The sequence below is a fragment of the Brassica rapa genome, chromosome A03 (assembly GCF_000309985.2).
Source record: "Brassica rapa cultivar Chiifu-401-42 chromosome A03, CAAS_Brap_v3.01, whole genome shotgun sequence".
Classification (NCBI taxonomy): Eukaryota; Viridiplantae; Streptophyta; class Magnoliopsida; order Brassicales; family Brassicaceae; genus Brassica; species Brassica rapa.
The window spans coordinates 2,221,461-2,239,530 of NC_024797.2; the positions used below are offsets into that span (position 1 = coordinate 2,221,461).

Here is an 18,070-nt window from a genome sequence, read left to right on the forward strand (position 1 = left end):
TGTGAGAAACTCTTAACAAAAAAATAAATTAAAAATTATTTAAGAACTAATCTCAATAGATCCGAGGATCCACACCTAACCTGAAAACATGAATATATAAAGTCAGGGGTGGATCTACCTTATGTAAGAATGCAATTGCACCCACAATTTATTGATCAATCTATTTTTTTTAAAGAACATACATTGATTAGAAATAGAGAACACAAAATATTTGATAAAAACCATATATTCATTAGAAATAGAGAATGCAAAATATTTGATAAATAACTAAGTTTTTAATTACATATATATATGCATGATTATTAAAGTTTAACTGTAAGCATTGTCCATTTAAGTTTGAGTTATTCATATACAAGGTTAGCAATATAGATTTTAATCTGATTTTGGTTCATTTTCTTCAGTTTTTTTTCTTTAGAAAATCTGTTTATAAATAAATTGTATCCAAAGTAAAATCTAATCGAACATAAATAATTGTGTATGATTTCGGTTAAGAGTTTAGTTAAATCTATCATTAGTTTCAAAAGATATTTAAAAATCTACTAAAACATATAAAAATATAAAAATTACTTATTCCAATCGTAACACAAATCAAATAAATTGCTCCTTTGGTTAAAGCTGCATGGCCTGTTCTGGTGTATATTCCCAGGGCAGGCTCATGTGGGAGGGCAAACAGTGCGCTCATCCAGAGTCCACCTAAAATCAATCAAATTTAGTAGCATAAAGGGGTTCAATTTTCTTTTTTATTTTCTTAACAATAAGGATCTAATTTCTATTTTGCACTTTTAATTTCATATTTACACAATTGTTTTTTTTTAAATAGCCTGAATTTCTTATATTTACAAAACACAAACAAATTAATACATTAAGATAAGTTTTTATATATTTTTAAATAATACTTAATAATATAATTAAGTTTAATTAATTATAAGGGCCTAAATTATTTTTTCTGCCCAAGGGCCCTATATAGTGTTAAGCCGGCAATGTATATTCCACGTACATTCTATGCATGCATTACCCTTATGAACACCGTCTCTACAATCATCCTAATATCAAACGAATCTTATATATTAAAACAGAAGTCACAAAATTGATTCATTTGTTTTTTTTTTTTTAAAATGGACCTATTCATAAAAAGATATATTTAATATATTAAAACAGAAGTCGTGACTTCTTTTCATATGTGATTTTTTTAGTTTGGACCATTCCTAGAAAATATCATATTTTACATAAGTTTATTATTATATCTTTTAATATATTTATCTTTTTATTTGAAATACAAATGAATATATTTAAAATATTCTAACAAAATCTTTTTAAAATCTTCTTAGAATCTTTTTAAATTTACTTTCAAAAATTAGTTAGTTTTAATTTAAATTATCATAAAATATAATTAGAAATTAAAATTGAATATAGTTTTGGTTTATATACGAAAATTTAAATAAAATGAAATTAATTAATTCCGAAATACATTTACTAATAATTTTTAAAGATTTTGTTAGAAATAAATATTTATTTCTATTTTAATTTTTTTTCAAATTTGTTTTCTAATAAAATAAAAATAATGATTTTTTGACGAGTGATATTTTATTTGGACCATCATTTAAATTTTATATTAAATGTATATCACTAATGCTAATATATATATAGCATTTTTCACTACTTTAATCATAATATCTTTTATTTTTAAAAAAAAAAAATTAAAATTTTAACAAATCTCTTGAAAAAGATTATAATAAGATCTTAATTGTCATAAATTGAATATAAATATTTTCAACTAATTTTGTAATTAGTAATGAAATGTTACTAAAAGAATAAAATTATATCCTATTTTATCACTTTTCTAATAATATCAATCATTTTAAAATAAAAATGTTATATTGAACATGATAAAATTATTTTAAATTGATAAGTTAACATATTTTATTTTTATAAATATAAAATATTTATGCTAAAAATATAATATATTGGTAGAACGAGTTAATATTAGTAAACTATATAACACATGTATAAAAATTTAACTTATCTTAAACTTTTTAATATACAGTAATTTATTATATAAAATTCATAAACATCAAAAAATTACTAAAAAAATCTAGCGATTTGAATTACGGATCATGATTATATAAAATAAATACAAAATTGTTTTCATATATATTGTTTCATGCATTAAAAAAATTAGTTTAGCAATCAAATGCAAATTCAATAGGACAAATATATAATAAGCAACATATATATGTGATGATTTTAATTTACAGCATGAAAACTATAAAATTATTATATTTGGCATAATTATACAAATATTTAAATATGTGAGTAACATTAAAAATATATAATAATTATGTAAAACAAATATCTATATATATATATATATATATAAATATGAAAATATATACCCGCACGGTTGTGCGGGTGGAAATCTAATACTTCTTAAGCCCACATAAAACGACAGAAAAAGAGTGATGCTCCAAATATATTTGGTCTAAAATAAATGACCAAGAACTATATATCTGGTGCGAGAGTTTGGACACCGAGATCGTTATTCTTCGATTTACAATGGAGTGTTAGTGTTAAGCTACCACCGAGGCGATTGCTAATCTGCACCGTTGTTTTCATAAAAGCTCAGTTTCCTCTATATGCAGGAGCGTCTACAACAACATCTTCCATTCGTGACGCTGCCAAATGAATGAACAGCGAGATGACAACTACATGAACTTGCGTATTCTTTATAGTTACTACTCTTTTTAAGTTAAAAGTGTTTACTACGAATAATATTTTTGCAGTGGACCAGTGGTAATGATGAGAATTGATGAGTCCACATCTCGTTGTTGATTCTGTTTAAAAAAGAAAAAATTGGTCAATAGTACAACGTATATTGAAACAAAACAGAAAGTTAAAATCTAACCAAAACATGCATGATGGAGATGCTCCTCGGAGGATCGGTTCGTATGTTCTCCACTTGATTTAGCCTAGATGGGTAAACGATAAAAAAAAAAAAAAAATCAAAACATGCATATTACGTTTACAGATTTTACATTACTGTTGTTTATATATATTAAGATATTTTCCCATAAATATGTAATCCCTCACCATTTTGGGGTTGTATCCTCTAAATCACCAGCTAGTCTCTGGCATCGTATATGACAGCCATCTCAAAGGTATCTTGTATTTCATTCTAACGTCTAGTATAAAATCTTTCCTGAAATTTTTTTTTAATCCATCAACAATAAATGATATGATCGCGTTAGTGAATGCATTGGTAAAAAAGTTTAGAATATGTGTTGGATTAATACATCAAAACTATTGGTTAAAAATCTTTATGATATGTGTTGTGTACCTTATATCTAGTATGATTCATTAACATTAGTTAATCTTATATTCTTTTAATCCTAGTGTAATCTAATAATACTTTCAAATAATAGTTTTTCTATCCTTGGACATAAGTTCATAACAAATTGATAAACCATGTTAACTTTTGTTTTTTTTGTAATTCTTTTGTTTTGATATTAATGTATCCACTATAATAATGTGGTAATGTGAGTCTGTGACTGATGTGAAATAAAAAATGTTGAAATAAGTTAAGAACGACGTGCCTTTTTTACCAAAAAAAAGTTAAGAACAACGTCCATTTCATTAAGAACTTAGATGATTTCATCTTCTATTCTTATAAAAAACAGTTTAGAACTTGCAGTATTGATTTCATCTTATAATCTACCTTTTTTTTTGAACGACTGATGTGAAATAAAAATGTTGAAATAAGTTAAGAACAACGTCCATTTCATTAAGAACTTGGAATACTGATTTCATCTTCTATTCTTATTAAAAAAAATAGTTTAGAACTTGCAGTATTGATTTCATCATATAATCTAACAGTCTAACATAAAACAATTCACCACAACGTTTGATAATAATATCTTAAAAACGGTTTAGTAAAAAAAATCAAACCGGGTTTTTAATTTTTGTCGGACTTGGTGAGATGAACATGTTGAGGAAGGAGACTATAATCGATGTGAAGATCCTCCAATATTTTCTTAATAGCCAAAGCCTGTTCGGTTCTTCTGATATTCCTCTCACTGTATTCCTGAAACGTGATGGTGTGGTTGCTGTATAGAGCCATCTTCAGCTTGTTCATGTTCTCTATCTCCTTAACCACCACCGTGTGTATAGGTGACCAGTGATGTGGATTCTGCTCCAAGTAACTGATTGTTTCCATACAACAAAACCAAATCAAGAACTCTTTAAAGATTTGATAAAGAATCAAATGAATAACGGTGATACTTACTCAGCGATTCTTTCTTTGAGATGTGCGATCTTTGAGATTGGTGTTGAGAATGCGATAGAGAACTCCACTGTTTCACTCATATCAGGACTTCTGAAGTAGTTGCTTATCGGTTTCGTGGCTAAAACTGCGTTAGGATAGTACACTTTCTCGTTGTCAAGCTTCAAGAACACTGTAGATAACAGATTCATTTCTTCAACCAGCATCTGAAAACAAACTTCAAGTATGTATGTAAGACATAGTATATACGGAAACGTAATGGATCTTTTGGTGGTGAGTTTTTTTACCGGGACACCGTCGACAACGCAGCGATCACCAACATCGTAAGGATGCATAACGAAGACAAAGATAATGGATTCGAAGAGATTTTTGCAAGTGTTTCCGATTATAAAAGCCAGAGCCACCATTTGAGTGGAGAAGAAGAGCAAAACCTTAGTGGTTGCTACTTCTAGAAGCAGCAGCCAAATGACAAGGGTAACCACCATCAAGATCGCTGTCACAAGTTTGTTTAACTGCTTAACCGCTGTTTTTGTGTCGTTTAAGGAATGCGCTAGAGCTTTCCTGCTAGTGTACACCTTAACCTGATCATATAGCAGGAACAACAACACAAGTGGTTAAACTCAAGAAACACGGACTCTGATTAGTAATAATAAATACCGGTCCAATATTTTTGAATGCTTAATATTTTCAACAATATAACTTTTACGTTTTTATTTAGTATAATATAAATTAAAATAAAATTTTATAAAATAATTCAATTCAATTATGTTGATGATTGATTAAGATAATTTCATGAAGTTAATTGTATAGCAATGTTAGTCAATATTATCATTAACATTTGACTATAATTGAGCATGTTAATACAAAATTTTATATTTAAGAAATCATAACTATTTAATAATACACTTACTAAATAAATTTATTAATAAAAATTCCATAAAAAATCTTACAAATATTACTAATCAAAAAATTATAAATTATATTTACATAATTACTAACAAAAATATTTAATATGAAAAATAAATAAATATAATTAATTAATCTCTAAGAACAAAGAGCATGAAAGTGTTTGAGGAGACTTTACCACCCATTCTGTGAAAGCTTTTCTAGTGATTTTACCAGTCTCAGCAGCACCATCAAACAAAGGAAACACAAGATCAACCTCTTCCTTAATCATGAACCTAAGCAAGTCTTCCTCCTCTATGAAACTAAAACAATAACCAAAAAAAAAACAGAGATCTCCATTAGAGAATGCACAGAGAAAAAAAGTATATGAATATTGGTTATTAACTCACTTGAAGCAAGGCTGAGCAACATTTCTAAAGACATGGTAAGCAGCAGCCAAAGCCTCCATCTCACTAGTAATCTCCCCTCTATCACCTTTCTCTTTCCCATCACCATAAGCCGCCGTCTGATCCAACGTGTCAGAGATAGTAGACAGCCCCGAAGTCCTAACCGCTTCCATCAAAACCCTCATCGTCCAAGCAGAGACTTTCTCACGCTTCATCTTGTGAACCTTCCCCATATCGATCACTTTCTTCTCCTTAACCTCTCCCTTCTTCACCACGCTAGCGAAACTCAAATGCCCCGTCCCGGGCTCCCGCCCCACCCTCTCGGCCTCCTCGATGAGCGGAGGCCCAGAGAGTGTCTGGAGGACGTACTGATGGAACACAGAGTCTTGGATCCTATCGAAAAAGTTAACCACGTTGAAGTTCGCCGCGAGGATCTTTAATAAAAGAGTTTTTACCAGCCAGAGGAATGATCCGGTTAGAAGAGAGATGAGAGTTCTCGTGATAGCAGTGAGGATCTTGGTGGCCCCTTGGGAACGATCCACGTCGCGGTTGAAGAGGAACACCCACGCGACGAGGATCAAACTAAGCCATATAAAGACTTGAACGCTCTTCTTTAACCCGTGGACGAAGTACAACACTTTTCTTCTTAAGAGAAAGTTTGTTTCGATGAGGAAGACGACGAAGCGCATGAACCAGTTCGTCACTAACATTCCACTGAACGTGACCATCACGAGCACGCACCATTTCCACACTTCCAGCCCCCAGAAGGTGTGTTTCTTCAGGGCGTGGATGGTTAAGCTACAAACCAAAGAGGCTAAGACCGCTAAGAAGAAAGCTATCTCTATTAAAGTCAATAAGCTGATCTTTCTACGCATCTCTTTGCTCAGCTTCACCTTCTTGTAGATCTCTTCGTCTTCGTCTTTCTCAACCTCAGCTGCTTTAGTTGGAGTAAGAGGTGTTGTGGACCCGACGCTCCTTGTGGAGTTGTTGTTAGGAGAAGCTCTTCTGAAGGAGAAACGAGCGCCAAGCTGTTCTTTGACTTCCTCCTCTAGGTTGCTTGTGTCTACGGGGCAAGGTGGTTCGACAAACCGGGACTTCGGTTTGGAGTAAACCGATCTTGAAAAAGATTTTCTTTGAATTAAACCGGTATTGCTTAGATTGGGAGATCTGGGAGGCTTGTGAGGGCTACCAGTAAGCTTAGAGATCTCAGGGGAAGAGGTTTTATTGATGGCAGAGTCTGGTGAAGCCATCTTTGATGATGAAAGCTCACCTGAGACGTTGATAACAACTTCTCTTCCTCCATTGCTACTCTTTTGTTCTGCCATTCTCCAATGCTACTTTCACAACAATGGCTCTGAAAATTTCAACAAAAACAAGACTAAGAACACTGTATCCAGCAGTGACAGAGTATCTAAACCCAAAGTTAGTTAAGCAGCGATATGTAACAAAGACTAATGGATCTAAACTTTGCCATAAACAAATAAAAAATCTGTACTTTTCTAAGCACGGAAACATGAAGGTACTAAGAACTATCGTTACAAGTGGGGAAATGAAGTTACCAGTAGTGAGTTATAAACAAAATCTTCTTATTCTGCGAATTTGAGTATCAATCAATCAGCTCATTCTTGAGAAGAAGACCCCCAGAAAAGAGCTAGAGATAAAACTGAGATCTTATAGAGATAGTAGTACACACCAGGACCTCTAAAGAGAAGGATTCACACTGGTAAAGAAGAAAGTTGATGATGACACAAAAAGTTAAGCAAACAGTACCAGCTGAAAAGTAGAGGCTGTGGAGAAAGTAGGTCTGGAGAGAAATGGCTTAAACCCAGAAGACAACAAAAACGAAAATCCAATAATATAAAAAACAGAACATGGAAAGATGAAAGAGAAAAAGGAGTTTGAAAAGATGGTTACATAAACACAATGGAAACTTTATTAATCCTCTTTACTTAATATAAACTTTTCCTGAAAATTGGAAACTGTAATTTAACATACTTTGACGATGGTGGAGTAGTTTATCCACCACTTTACATGCCAAAGTATTTTAGAAAAATAATTGCTAAATTCCACACTTTTGTAGTCAATAGCAAAACTATATATATACTTATGATACTCCAATTGTAAACCAAATGTATTGGGGACAATGTCTACACACAGAACTTATTTTTTGTCAAAGTATCTAGATAACCTAAACCCAATTTATTATAATAGCTCCTATGTACTAGCTGACACAAATAACTCTGTCCTAGAATGCCAGAAGTAAAAATTGCACGTCCACCACTTTTCAAATTTCAAATGTACATGAGTCTAATAAACTCAGATACTCTCAGGCATATCAAATTATTTGGATTGATTTGCAACTTTTTTCTTACTGATACTTTTTTGGAACACACAGAAAACACATAGAAACATAATGATTTTTATGTGAATGTAACAAGTGGGGACATTGGCGGCCATTCATACCACTCTCTCTGTCTCCGTCAATTATCAATTCCATGACTTTATTGCTAAAAGAGATGTGTGTTTTAATCATTCCGGTAATTAATGCGCGTGTATGACATGTGTTAGACTATTACTACTAAGAGAATATACAACTAATTTGTAGTTGGTGGCTGCTCCTGTTATCTACATGGGATAAGTACATTTGTTAGTTACAATAAGCTTGTTGTCACCACCTAGTTATCGTCTCACGTTTTTGTTACGTGTTAATTAAGTTGATTATTTGTGGTTCATTCCTAATATCAGAGGGAACTCTTAACGAAACCAGATGATGTCTTTCTTAGCAGAGAATGCTCACAAGTCGATGGTGCTCAATTTTTTATTGGGTCGCCTTTTGAGATAGATCTCCCTGTTAGATATGCTGTGATAAAATATTAGGAAATTTGAAACACCCATTATGATTGAGCAAACATGCAAGCAACATTTAGTAACCACAAACTCATACCCATCCATCATCATCTTTATTCTAGAAGCAGTTTCACTTTCAAAGAGAAGGAGGCACGTACTGTCTAGACAAACTAAACAGATCTTTACCCTCAAACGGCGATGTCCATTCTCTACCATTACCAACTAAAGCAGCTTCCTGCACTCCCATTGCCATGCCCATCGATCTTGTCCTTCCATTCATGTTTGCTTCGTATGGGGATGCCGTAGCCATGTACTGTTGTTGGTTTGGTTTCGGACTAGCTAGGCCTCTGTCTAAACTCCAATCAATATTGTTGTAATCCGAATGCCCCACTGACCCATCCGTGTTCCAGTCCACCGCAGATGAAGATGATCCATACCCCGAGAAGAGCCCAAGAGAAGCAGCTGGAGCCACAGCATGCTGTACAGAAGCAGAACCCCCCGCCGTTCTGTGACCGTTGCTCACCTGGCCTTGATACTGTTGGTATTGAAGTTGCTGGTACATCAGGTTTGAGTTCAGATCACCAGGAGGGAGAGTTCTTGTGGGCAAGTACCCGTTAGACTGAGCCGCCTCAGATCTATTTGCAGAGTACCAATCGCTGCCTCCTCCTGCTGCTGCTGATACGGTAAAGGGTGAGTTCATAGTAGAGACAGGTAAGGTATTCGTGTTAGCTGACTGAGAGCGTTGTTGCTGTTGCTGCATCGCCATAACTGGTTCCCTCTGCTGAAGTCTCTTGAATTGACTACCTTGAGCCGACACATAATGCGTTTCTTCTCTTGGCCGTGGCAGTTGTGTCTGTTGACTTAACATGCGTTTCTTCTCTTCCATAGCAGCATTCTGTTGCATTTTCAACCACTGCAATTCCGTGTGAATTCTATCTACTCTTTGGTTTCCGGATTCTCCATTAACATAGCTGGATCCCCTAAGGTAACCGAGACTCTTTCTAGATTCTTCTCCCCCTGCAGTATACATACCTGAGTTAGGTTGCAACTGGGCTATTCTGTTTTGAATCGCTTGCACAGAAGGGGCTCTGCTAACGGACGCATTATCACTAACATCCTCTGCTTTTACAGAAGCAGTAGATTCTTCTTGCTTCTGTCTTCTTAATGATTCCTCTGCTTTCTCAATATCCCCTTCCGCTGTAACCACAGCCTTTTCTACATCCTGCTTGGCGCACTTGTATTCCCTTTCCAACTCCAAGATTCTCCCCAGCTCTTGCGATATGTCAAGCTTCAAGTTCCCAGGGGCGGGATCTAGTTTCGTATCAGCTACACTCGCCCCACTATCATCAAGCAGCCAATTAACAGACTCTTCTAGCTTCCCTTCATTCAACATCAGAGCGTAAGTCGCACGCTCATGAGAAACCCCCATCACTATGACCTGCACCTGCTGAACGAGAACTTCAAGTTTCCTCGACATCAGAAACTGACAGCACCGCTCATGCAACTCCAGAGCTCGCTTCTCCTTCTGCCGCTGGTGCTTTCTCTCGTTCTTCAGCCGCATCTTCTCTCGCTTATCATTATCAGCTGCTCCGGGAATGGCTTCTTGCTTTGCGGTAGCTGTAGTAGGTAGTACTTTCTCTTTGTGATCCTCCGAATCACCTGACCAGCTACCGTTATTAGAGACGGAATCACAGTCGGCTCCGGTTGAATCCGAGTCATCAATGCTTCTGAAACGGCCGTTGTTGTGAAGCGATGAGGAACCATTCAGTGTCTCAACGGTTTGAAAAGTCCCTAAGAGAGGATTGTAAGCACCACCAGTAGTTGCACCTATGGATCCTAAGATTTGGCTTGGTGTCTTCTGTGAATCATTCACAACTTTCTTGTCTCTTGACTTACTCTTGGATACAGCAGACATCTTCTCAAAAACAAAGTTATCCTGCAGTTTTCACACAAACGAGAATAGTCAATACATAAGCTTCCTAAGCTAATCATTCACTATCTTCTCGTTAAACATCAAAGATCAACGGTCACTCGAGCTGCAATGTCAAAGCTAGAGGTACAGAAACATCAACCTAATACCGAATATCAGAAAATGCATAGATCCATCGCAAGAAATCAAAATACGCCTATCAACAACATTTCTGGAGATGTCTCTATCGAATACGTTCAAAACGCGAAATCTCAACGCGGAGGATGATCTAAGCAGGCGAATCCGAACCATAAGTAATGATTGAGCAACGAAGGGGCGAAATTCGAGCGAATCAAGAAAACCTAAAGGCGATTCTGATGAGTAATCTAAATCGTGGTATAGATCAGTGACGAGAGGTTGCCAGAGAGAGAGAGAGAGAGAGAGAGAGGGGGAGGGAGAGAACCTGATTGATCTTGATCGGCGTCGTCGACGGAGATGCAGATCCGGAGAAAAAAGAAGAAGCTGAGCTATGGCGATGAGGATGAGGAACGAGAGGAGTGCGATGTTATTGAATAATACCAAATGCCTCGGCGTTTCGATTCCCCCAAATCGATAAATTAGGGCTTTGTTTGTTATGAGGAAAAAAAAACGATTTTTTTTTAACAGTGTATAGTGGATCATTTTTAACAATTCTGAGCCATTTGATTAATTTTTTTCTATTCAGTTATTGTTTTTTTTTTCTTTTTTCATGATCATTTCCAGTTGTACTTGTTTGATTTCAGTTGTCACAAACTGATTTATAAAACAAATTTACATGAAATAAAGTGTAAATCTAAAAATACATACTTATGTGCTCTCACGTATGATCGATAAGGCAGGAGAGAGAAAGGGGATAGGTTTCCACCCGAGATATCAGAACATTCTTTTGACACACCTATGTTTCGCGGATGACCTGTTGGTCTTTACGGATGGCACAAAGGAGTCCATTGAAGGCATTCTTAGAATTTTTGAAGAATTTGCGGTGATATCGGGCCTGCAAATAAGTCTAGAGAAATCAACTCTCTATATGGCTGGTGTAACTAGAGAGCAGGAAGCGGAAACTCTCTCGAGCTTCCCTTTTGCTTCAGGACAGCTTCCGGTACGCTATCTAGGCCTACCTCTCCTCACTAAGAAAATGACAGTGAATGATTATATGCCACTAGTGGAGAAGATTAGAAAGCGAATGAGTTCGTGGACTGGTCGTTTTCTTTCTCACGCAGGCCGACTTCAGTTGATCAACTCAGTTATCATGAGCCTAGCGAACTTCTGGCTAGCGGCCTTTAAACTTCCAAGCAGCTGTTTGAAGGAAGTTGAGCGTCTGTGTGCAGCCTTCCTCTGGTCAGGCCCGGATTTGAAAACCACAAAAGCAAAAGTCAGTTGGCAAGATATTTGCTTGCCAAAGAATGAAGGAGGGTTGGAAATCAGGTCTTTAAAGGAGATCAACAAAGTGCATAACTTGAAGCTAATATGGAGAATATCATCTTTGAGGTCCTCTATGTGGGTCAAATGGATTCACTGCTACTTGATAAGAAAAGGGTCTTTCTGGTCAGTATCAGTGAACACAAACTTAGGGTCTTGGATGTGGAAGAAGCTACTGAGAATGAGAGATACAGCAAGACACTATTTGCGAGTGGAGGTTAAGAATGGGAAGCATACCTCTTTCTGGTATGAAAGATGGTCACAAATTGGATGTTTAAAGGAGGTGATTGGGGATAGAGGCATCATAGCACTTGGCATGGCGGAGAACGCTGTGATGTCTGACGTCCTATCAAACCACAGATGGCGAAGACACAGAGTAAGCATACTTAATGATGTTGAGGATGAGATTGCAAAATTACGAGAGGGAGGGGTAAGTGAAATGGATGATATTCAGCTGTGGAGAAGAGAGGAAGGAAAATTTGTAAACAGTTTCTCAACAAAAAAGACTTGGCTACAGTTGAGACCCCGGCATCAAATGTGTAACTGGAGTAGAGGTGTATGGTTTCCCCAGTCCACTCCGAAGTACTCATTCATGCTCTGGATTGCAATGAGAAATAGAATGCAAACAGGGGATAAAATGCAAGCTTGGAATGTTGCAATAAACACAGAGTGTGTATTATGCCATGAAGTTCAAGAGACCTGCCCACATCTCTTCTTTCAGTGTCCTTATTCTGCTAAAGTATGGAAATCATTGGTTAAGGGGCTGCTAAAGAATGAATTCACCACTGATTGGAATGCTATTGTCGCAAAAGTCTCTGGATCGAGCCTCCCTTCAACAGAAATGTTCCTGCTCCGCTACACACTGCAGGCAGCAGTGCACAGTATATGGAGAGAAAGAAACTCAAGAAGACATGGAGAAGAGCCGAGAGAAGCTACAATTCTGAATAAACTTGTAGATAAAACGATCAGGTTACATCTGCTTGCAGTCAAAGCAAAGGGTCATGCATATCTGGAGAGGAGTCTGCGCATTTGGTTTGGCACACGAGATGTTCAAATCCCTCCATTTTACTTTAGAGTCATTATAGTACATAAATAAAAAAACAGAAGCACTAGATGTAACACAGTTTTGATTGAATATAATTTTACATTCATTCAAAAAAAAAAAATACATACTTATGAAGTTATTATGATCATAACGAAGAAAGCAGAGGTGAATATTGAACATAAATGTCTGCTTCAATTTTAAAATATACTTTAAGACTTTAAGAGGTTGATTTTTTTCAGACTAAAGACAGTGTAATTAGTGAAAAAGATGGATCATGTTAGTATATGATGCCTAGTCTTTACTAATTAACATTCAAATCATGCACACTCATCCAAGCTGCCACACCATGGGAAGGACCTCTATCTTTTTTTTTTTTTTTTTACGGCAAACGGCTATTCTATTACTCAGATTTGAGATGGTCTGGGAAGCAAAACCGGAATAGAACAACCAATAAAACATAAAGATCTATGAAAAGAATGTGCATTCCTAGCTAACGAATCTGCAATCTCATTTTGCGTCTTTGGAAAGTAGCTGATCTTGAAGTAGCTGATCTTGAAAAGGACCTCTATCTTGTGTCCTAACTTACATAGATTTATACTGTATATAAATTTAATATATAACTTAATTTTCTTAATGTTTATGTTGCTTTGTTGACATAAAAAATCTACTATCTCTTAAACCAACTCCAAAGTTGTTTTAATTTTTATTTTTTGCTTCATTTAAAAAAAATGGTTTTACTGGTATTTCATTTCTCGCTTCAAAATAAAGTCATGAACAAGATTTTTTCAGATTTGAAGATACACTATTCACATCTTCATTTTCTGAAGAAGAATATTTTAAATTATAAATTGGTCCTCAATTTTTATATGTTCATACTTTTTGGTAAAATAAACTGTATTTGTTAATATGACCCAATTAATTTATAATATTTATTTTTTATTTTCATTTATTTAATTGCAACATTAGGTATAACAAAACATATAGTATATTCAAAGATATTTTGGTTCGATTTTGAAAAATCAAGGATCAAGAAGCTCATTTCTCCCTTCGGAACGCTTTAATTGATCACTCTCGTAAAAGAAATATATGTCTAATGCTTCTTCATAAAATCTGATTTTCTTTGCTTACTTATTTATGCTATGTGTGCTAATTTTATTTTATGATAATATTTACTTTATATTAATTAGTTATTGTGTTAGATTAGTATTAAAAAAATAGTTGGGTAACATTACTAAATATGAAAAAAATATAAAGTGCTTTTAATAATTAATGATAAACTAGAAATAAGAATATAATTGGAATATTCTTTTTTGAGAAGAAATGAAATAGACCATTAGAAGAAATGTTGTTTCATTTTTTTCTTTATTTTGAAGAAAGTTAATATTTGAAGATAAAAATGAAGTCAACCATTGTAAATGCTCTTAGTTGTTCACTTTGCTTTGTTTGATAACAGTAACTAATTCACTAAAATTTTTGTATAAGGAATTTCAAAAACACACTAATTTCCTTATTTTGTATAAGTTTCTGATTTAATTATTTTTAATATTTACTTGAAATTTTCTTATTTTTTACTTTACTTTTCATGAACACATTTATATGTAATATATGCATCTATATAGTCTCTAGATGTCTTTGTACGGCATTGAATTTAGCCATGTCAACTATCACTCTTCTCGTGACCTAATTACAACAACGTTATGGACCAAACATATGTCAACTGAGAACGTGCTATCATTTTCCTCCACTTTACCTCATTTAGATAGGTAGAAACCAGAACGCTTTTCTTTATTTTCACAAAGTGAATTTTCTTGCGCACTCGGTTATATAAATTGACTCATTTGTTTGACAAACTGTTAAAAGAAACAAAATGGGTTTAATACAATTGCCAAAGCTAAACACTAATTTCTTAATTGTAATGTTGGTGTTTGTATTTTGTGATGGCTCTGCTTGTTTTCGGGTTCTACTCGTGCCGGAAACGTTTCCATGGGACTAATGTGGTACCGGTTTCAGCATTTTCGATGTAAATGGCACACCTTCAATGTTACATTGTTTCGGTGATGGTATTGCAACTAGTCATAAAATATTTCGATGATGTTAACTGGAAATTTCGGTGATGGTAATTGCAACTAGTCATAAAATATTTCGACGATGTTAACTGGAAAAGATAACATTTGTAGCCAGCTGGATTTTCATGTTATTATCTGGTCATTATTTTGTTCATAAAGTAACTAATGACGATTTTCAATAAAGTTAGGTTTTAATTTTGTAATACATGTCAAAATCCCATGAAATAGAACTTGATGTTTCCACACATCAGATCTGATGAATTGATTTTTACAAGAAGTCAACTTCGAGGCCAATTTTATATACTGTTGATGATATAGGAAATGACATGTGGAAGATAAGAACATACAGTTCTGTAACAAATAGAAATCCCTAGGATTAGCTCTCAACCTTTGTCTTAACTCCTAAACCTCTTTCTGTTTTACTTTAAATAACAAAATTACAGACAAGCTTTGGTCCTAAACTTCCTCTCTATCAACAAAACCTATAACCCTTTGAACCCAAAGGCCAAAAACATTCTATTCATAGCCATTCACAACCAAAACACCTTATCTTTCCTTGCCAATCAAGAAACACAAACCAGAGGAAGAAAACAAGAGAACACAAAGAACACAACCTTTCTAATTCTCCTTCCTCTCCCCCACCCTTTAATGCAACAATGGGGAATTGTTGCTCCGGACGGGACTCAGAAGATGGACACACACAAGACAAGGGCCTGACCGATTCAAACACGGCTGGTCCAACGGCTGAACCTCCTGTAGCACAATCCAAACACGCCCCTCCTTCACCACCTCCCGCAACAAAGCAAGGCCCTATAGGACCTGTCTTAGGCCGTCCCATGGAAGATGTAAAAGCCTCATATTCTCTAGGCAAAGAGCTAGGCCGTGGACAGTTTGGTGTCACGCATCTCTGCACGCAGAAGGCAACAGGTCAGCAGTTCGCTTGCAAGACCATTGCCAAAAGGAAGCTTGTGAACAAAGAAGACATTGAGGATGTAAGAAGAGAAGTGCAGATAATGCATCACATGACTGGTCAGCCAAACATTGTCGAGCTTAAAGGAGCTTACGAGGACAAGCATTCTGTGCATTTGGTCATGGAGCTTTGCGCTGGTGGAGAGTTGTTCGATAGGATTATTGCTAAAGGACATTACTCGGAGAGAGCAGCTGCTTCTTTGTTGAGAACAATTGTTCAGATTATTCATACTTGCCATTCAATGGGGGTTATCCACAGAGACTTGAAGCCTGAGAACTTTCTGCTGCTCAGCAAAGATGAGAGCTCTCCTCTCAAGGCCACAGACTTTGGTCTGTCTGTTTTTTACAAGCCAGGGGAGGTGTTCAAGGATATAGTTGGTAGTGCTTATTACATTGCACCAGAGGTTTTGAAAAGGAAGTATGGACCAGAAGCTGATATTTGGAGTATTGGTGTCATGTTGTATATCCTCTTATGTGGTGTTCCACCCTTCTGGGCTGGTAAAGCTATTTCCATTCTCTTCCTAGAGATGATTTGTTTTATATGTATTCATGTGTTGTGATTACCTGATGATGATAGAATCGGAGAATGGAATATTCAACGCCATCTTAAAGAGCCATGTTGATTTCTCAAGTGATCCATGGCCATCCATCTCACCTCAAGCGAAGGATCTTGTTAAGAAGATGCTCAACTCTGATCCAAAGCAAAGACTAACTGCTGCTCAAGTTCTCAGTAAGCATCTCACCAATAACACAAAAACATAAGTCTCTCTCTCCATGCCAATTAATGTTTTTCTCTTTTTTTTTTTGTTAAGACCATCCATGGATCAAGGAGGATGGAGAAGCACCAGATGTTCCTCTTGACAATGCAGTGATGTCCAGGCTCAAGCAATTCAAAGCAATGAACAATTTCAAGAAAGTTGCATTACGGGTGATAGCAGGTTGCTTATCAGAGGAAGAGATCATGGGGTTGAAGGAGATGTTTAAAGGTATGGACACTGATAGCAGTGGAACAATTACACTCGAGGAGCTGAGACAGGGACTAGCTAAGCAAGGTACAAGGTTGTCAGAATACGAAGTTCAGCAGTTAATGGAAGCTGTAAGTCCTTTTGCGTTCTAACAACAGTTTTAGCTTTTGTCATATGCTGAGCAACAAGGAAGGAGACTCACCACTGATTTTTGGTCTGATTCTACAGGCTGATGCTGATGGTAACGGAACAATAGACTATGGTGAGTTCATCGCAGCCACAATGCATATTAACAGACTTGACAGAGAAGAACATCTCTACTCAGCATTCCAACACTTTGACAAAGACAACAGCGGGTAAGTACTCTTAACACTTTTTGTTATAAAGGTTGCTGTGAACTCAAATGTTCACCTCAAATAATGCTTTGATGTTACCAGATATATCACAATGGAAGAGCTGGAGCAAGCTCTCCGGGAGTTTGGGATGAGTGATGGCAGAGACATCAAAGAGATAATTTCAGAGGTTGATGGAGACAATGTAAGAAACAACAGTCCCCTTCCAAACTGAAATAAAGCTTCTAAGTTTCATTACTAATAAACCAAATTTTCTGATGCAGGATGGTCGGATAAACTATGATGAATTTGTGGCAATGATGAGAAAAGGAAACCCGGATCAGATCCCAAAGAAACGGCGTGAACTTTCATTTAAATAACCCAAATGTTGAAGTAGAGGAAGAGAGAAGATAGAAAGAGAGCAGAAAAAGACAAAGGCACATCAAAAAAAATTATAAGTATGAACTGGAGGAGATCTTTAAGGGTGGAGAAGGAAAAAAAAATCATTAATTGGGGATATGGGGAGGTGTTTGATTTGTATGTAGATTTTCTTTTCTGGTTGTTTACTACTACTGCTGCTGCTTGAAGTGCCATGGGGTTTCTCAATGTACTTAAAACTTCTTTTTCAAATTCTCTTGTATGTGTTAGTGATATTTGTTCTTACTCTCTAGCAAAACACTTGAAACCAGTCCTTATAAGATACAAAGCTATGGTGTTGCAGCAACATCTAAGAAAAATTGATATGACTCAAACTTCATTGACAATTCACTTGTATGTGTCAAAGCTAAACACAAGATCAACAGTGTCAACACAGAACCAAATCGACTCAAAATAGCCTTGAGAAACTAATGCTTTGCAGCACAATCTAAGTAAATTGATATGCCAAAACAGTATTATTATCCAAGATCATT

At 35.6% G+C, this 18,070-nt stretch overlaps 3 protein-coding genes across 5 annotated transcripts; 1 reads left to right on the plus strand and 2 right to left on the minus strand.

Moving 5' to 3' along the window:
- Positions 1 to 3,792: 3,792 nt before the first annotated feature.
- Positions 3,793 to 8,206, minus strand: LOC103855954 (mechanosensitive ion channel protein 10). Of its 3 annotated transcripts, none has more exons than XM_033286566.1 (6): positions 7,339 to 8,206; positions 5,572 to 6,922; positions 5,361 to 5,484; positions 4,564 to 4,857; positions 4,280 to 4,482; positions 3,793 to 4,196 (listed from the first exon to the last, which is right to left on the minus strand). In XM_033286566.1, exons 2-6 carry the CDS (start codon positions 6,891 to 6,893, stop codon positions 3,950 to 3,952), a joined length of 2,190 nt encoding a protein of 729 aa, XP_033142457.1. In that variant the 5' UTR covers positions 6,894 to 6,922; positions 7,339 to 8,206; the 3' UTR covers positions 3,793 to 3,949. The 3 variants fall into 3 exon arrangements, with proteins under 3 accessions (XP_033142457.1, XP_009131256.2, XP_009131255.2); XM_009133008.3 differs by having other exon boundaries at positions 7,262 to 8,206; XM_009133007.3 differs by having other exon boundaries at positions 7,128 to 8,206.
- Positions 8,207 to 8,439: 233 nt separating this feature from the next.
- On the minus strand, positions 8,440 to 10,999 carry LOC103855955. Its single transcript, XM_009133009.3, has 2 exons — positions 10,788 to 10,999; positions 8,440 to 10,351 (listed from the first exon to the last, which is right to left on the minus strand). The coding sequence occupies exon 2, from the start codon at positions 10,328 to 10,330 to the stop codon at positions 8,552 to 8,554; it is 1,779 nt and encodes a 592-aa protein (XP_009131257.1). The 5' UTR covers positions 10,331 to 10,351; positions 10,788 to 10,999; the 3' UTR covers positions 8,440 to 8,551.
- A 4,417-nt stretch (positions 11,000 to 15,416) lies between these two features.
- LOC103855956 (calcium-dependent protein kinase 17) lies at positions 15,417 to 17,847 on the plus strand. Its single transcript, XM_009133010.3, has 6 exons — positions 15,417 to 16,360; positions 16,440 to 16,592; positions 16,675 to 16,958; positions 17,056 to 17,183; positions 17,265 to 17,364; positions 17,444 to 17,847. Exons 1-6 carry the CDS (start codon positions 15,550 to 15,552, stop codon positions 17,537 to 17,539), a joined length of 1,572 nt encoding a protein of 523 aa, XP_009131258.2. The 5' UTR covers positions 15,417 to 15,549; the 3' UTR covers positions 17,540 to 17,847.
- Positions 17,848 to 18,070: the final 223 nt, after the last annotated feature.

Coding starts and splice junctions, on each gene's coding strand:
- LOC103855954 (XM_033286566.1), bottom strand. CDS start 6,893: ATGGCAGAACAAAAGAGTAGCAATGGAGGAAGAGAAGTTGTTATCAAC. Junction 4,858..5,360: donor AAGCTTTCACAGAATGGGTG/GTAAAGTCTCCT, acceptor CTATATGATCAG/GTTAAGGTGTACACTAGCAG. Junction 4,483..4,563: donor GCGTTGTCGACGGTGTCCCG/GTAAAAAAACTC, acceptor GTTTGTTTTCAG/ATGCTGGTTGAAGAAATGAA.
- LOC103855955 (XM_009133009.3), bottom strand. CDS start 10,330: ATGTCTGCTGTATCCAAGAGTAAGTCAAGAGACAAGAAAGTTGTGAAT.
- LOC103855956 (XM_009133010.3), top strand. CDS start 15,550: ATGGGGAATTGTTGCTCCGGACGGGACTCAGAAGATGGACACACACAA. Junction 16,593..16,674: donor AACTGCTGCTCAAGTTCTCA/GTAAGCATCTCA, acceptor TTTTTTGTTAAG/ACCATCCATGGATCAAGGAG. Junction 16,959..17,055: donor TTCAGCAGTTAATGGAAGCT/GTAAGTCCTTTT, acceptor CTGATTCTACAG/GCTGATGCTGATGGTAACGG.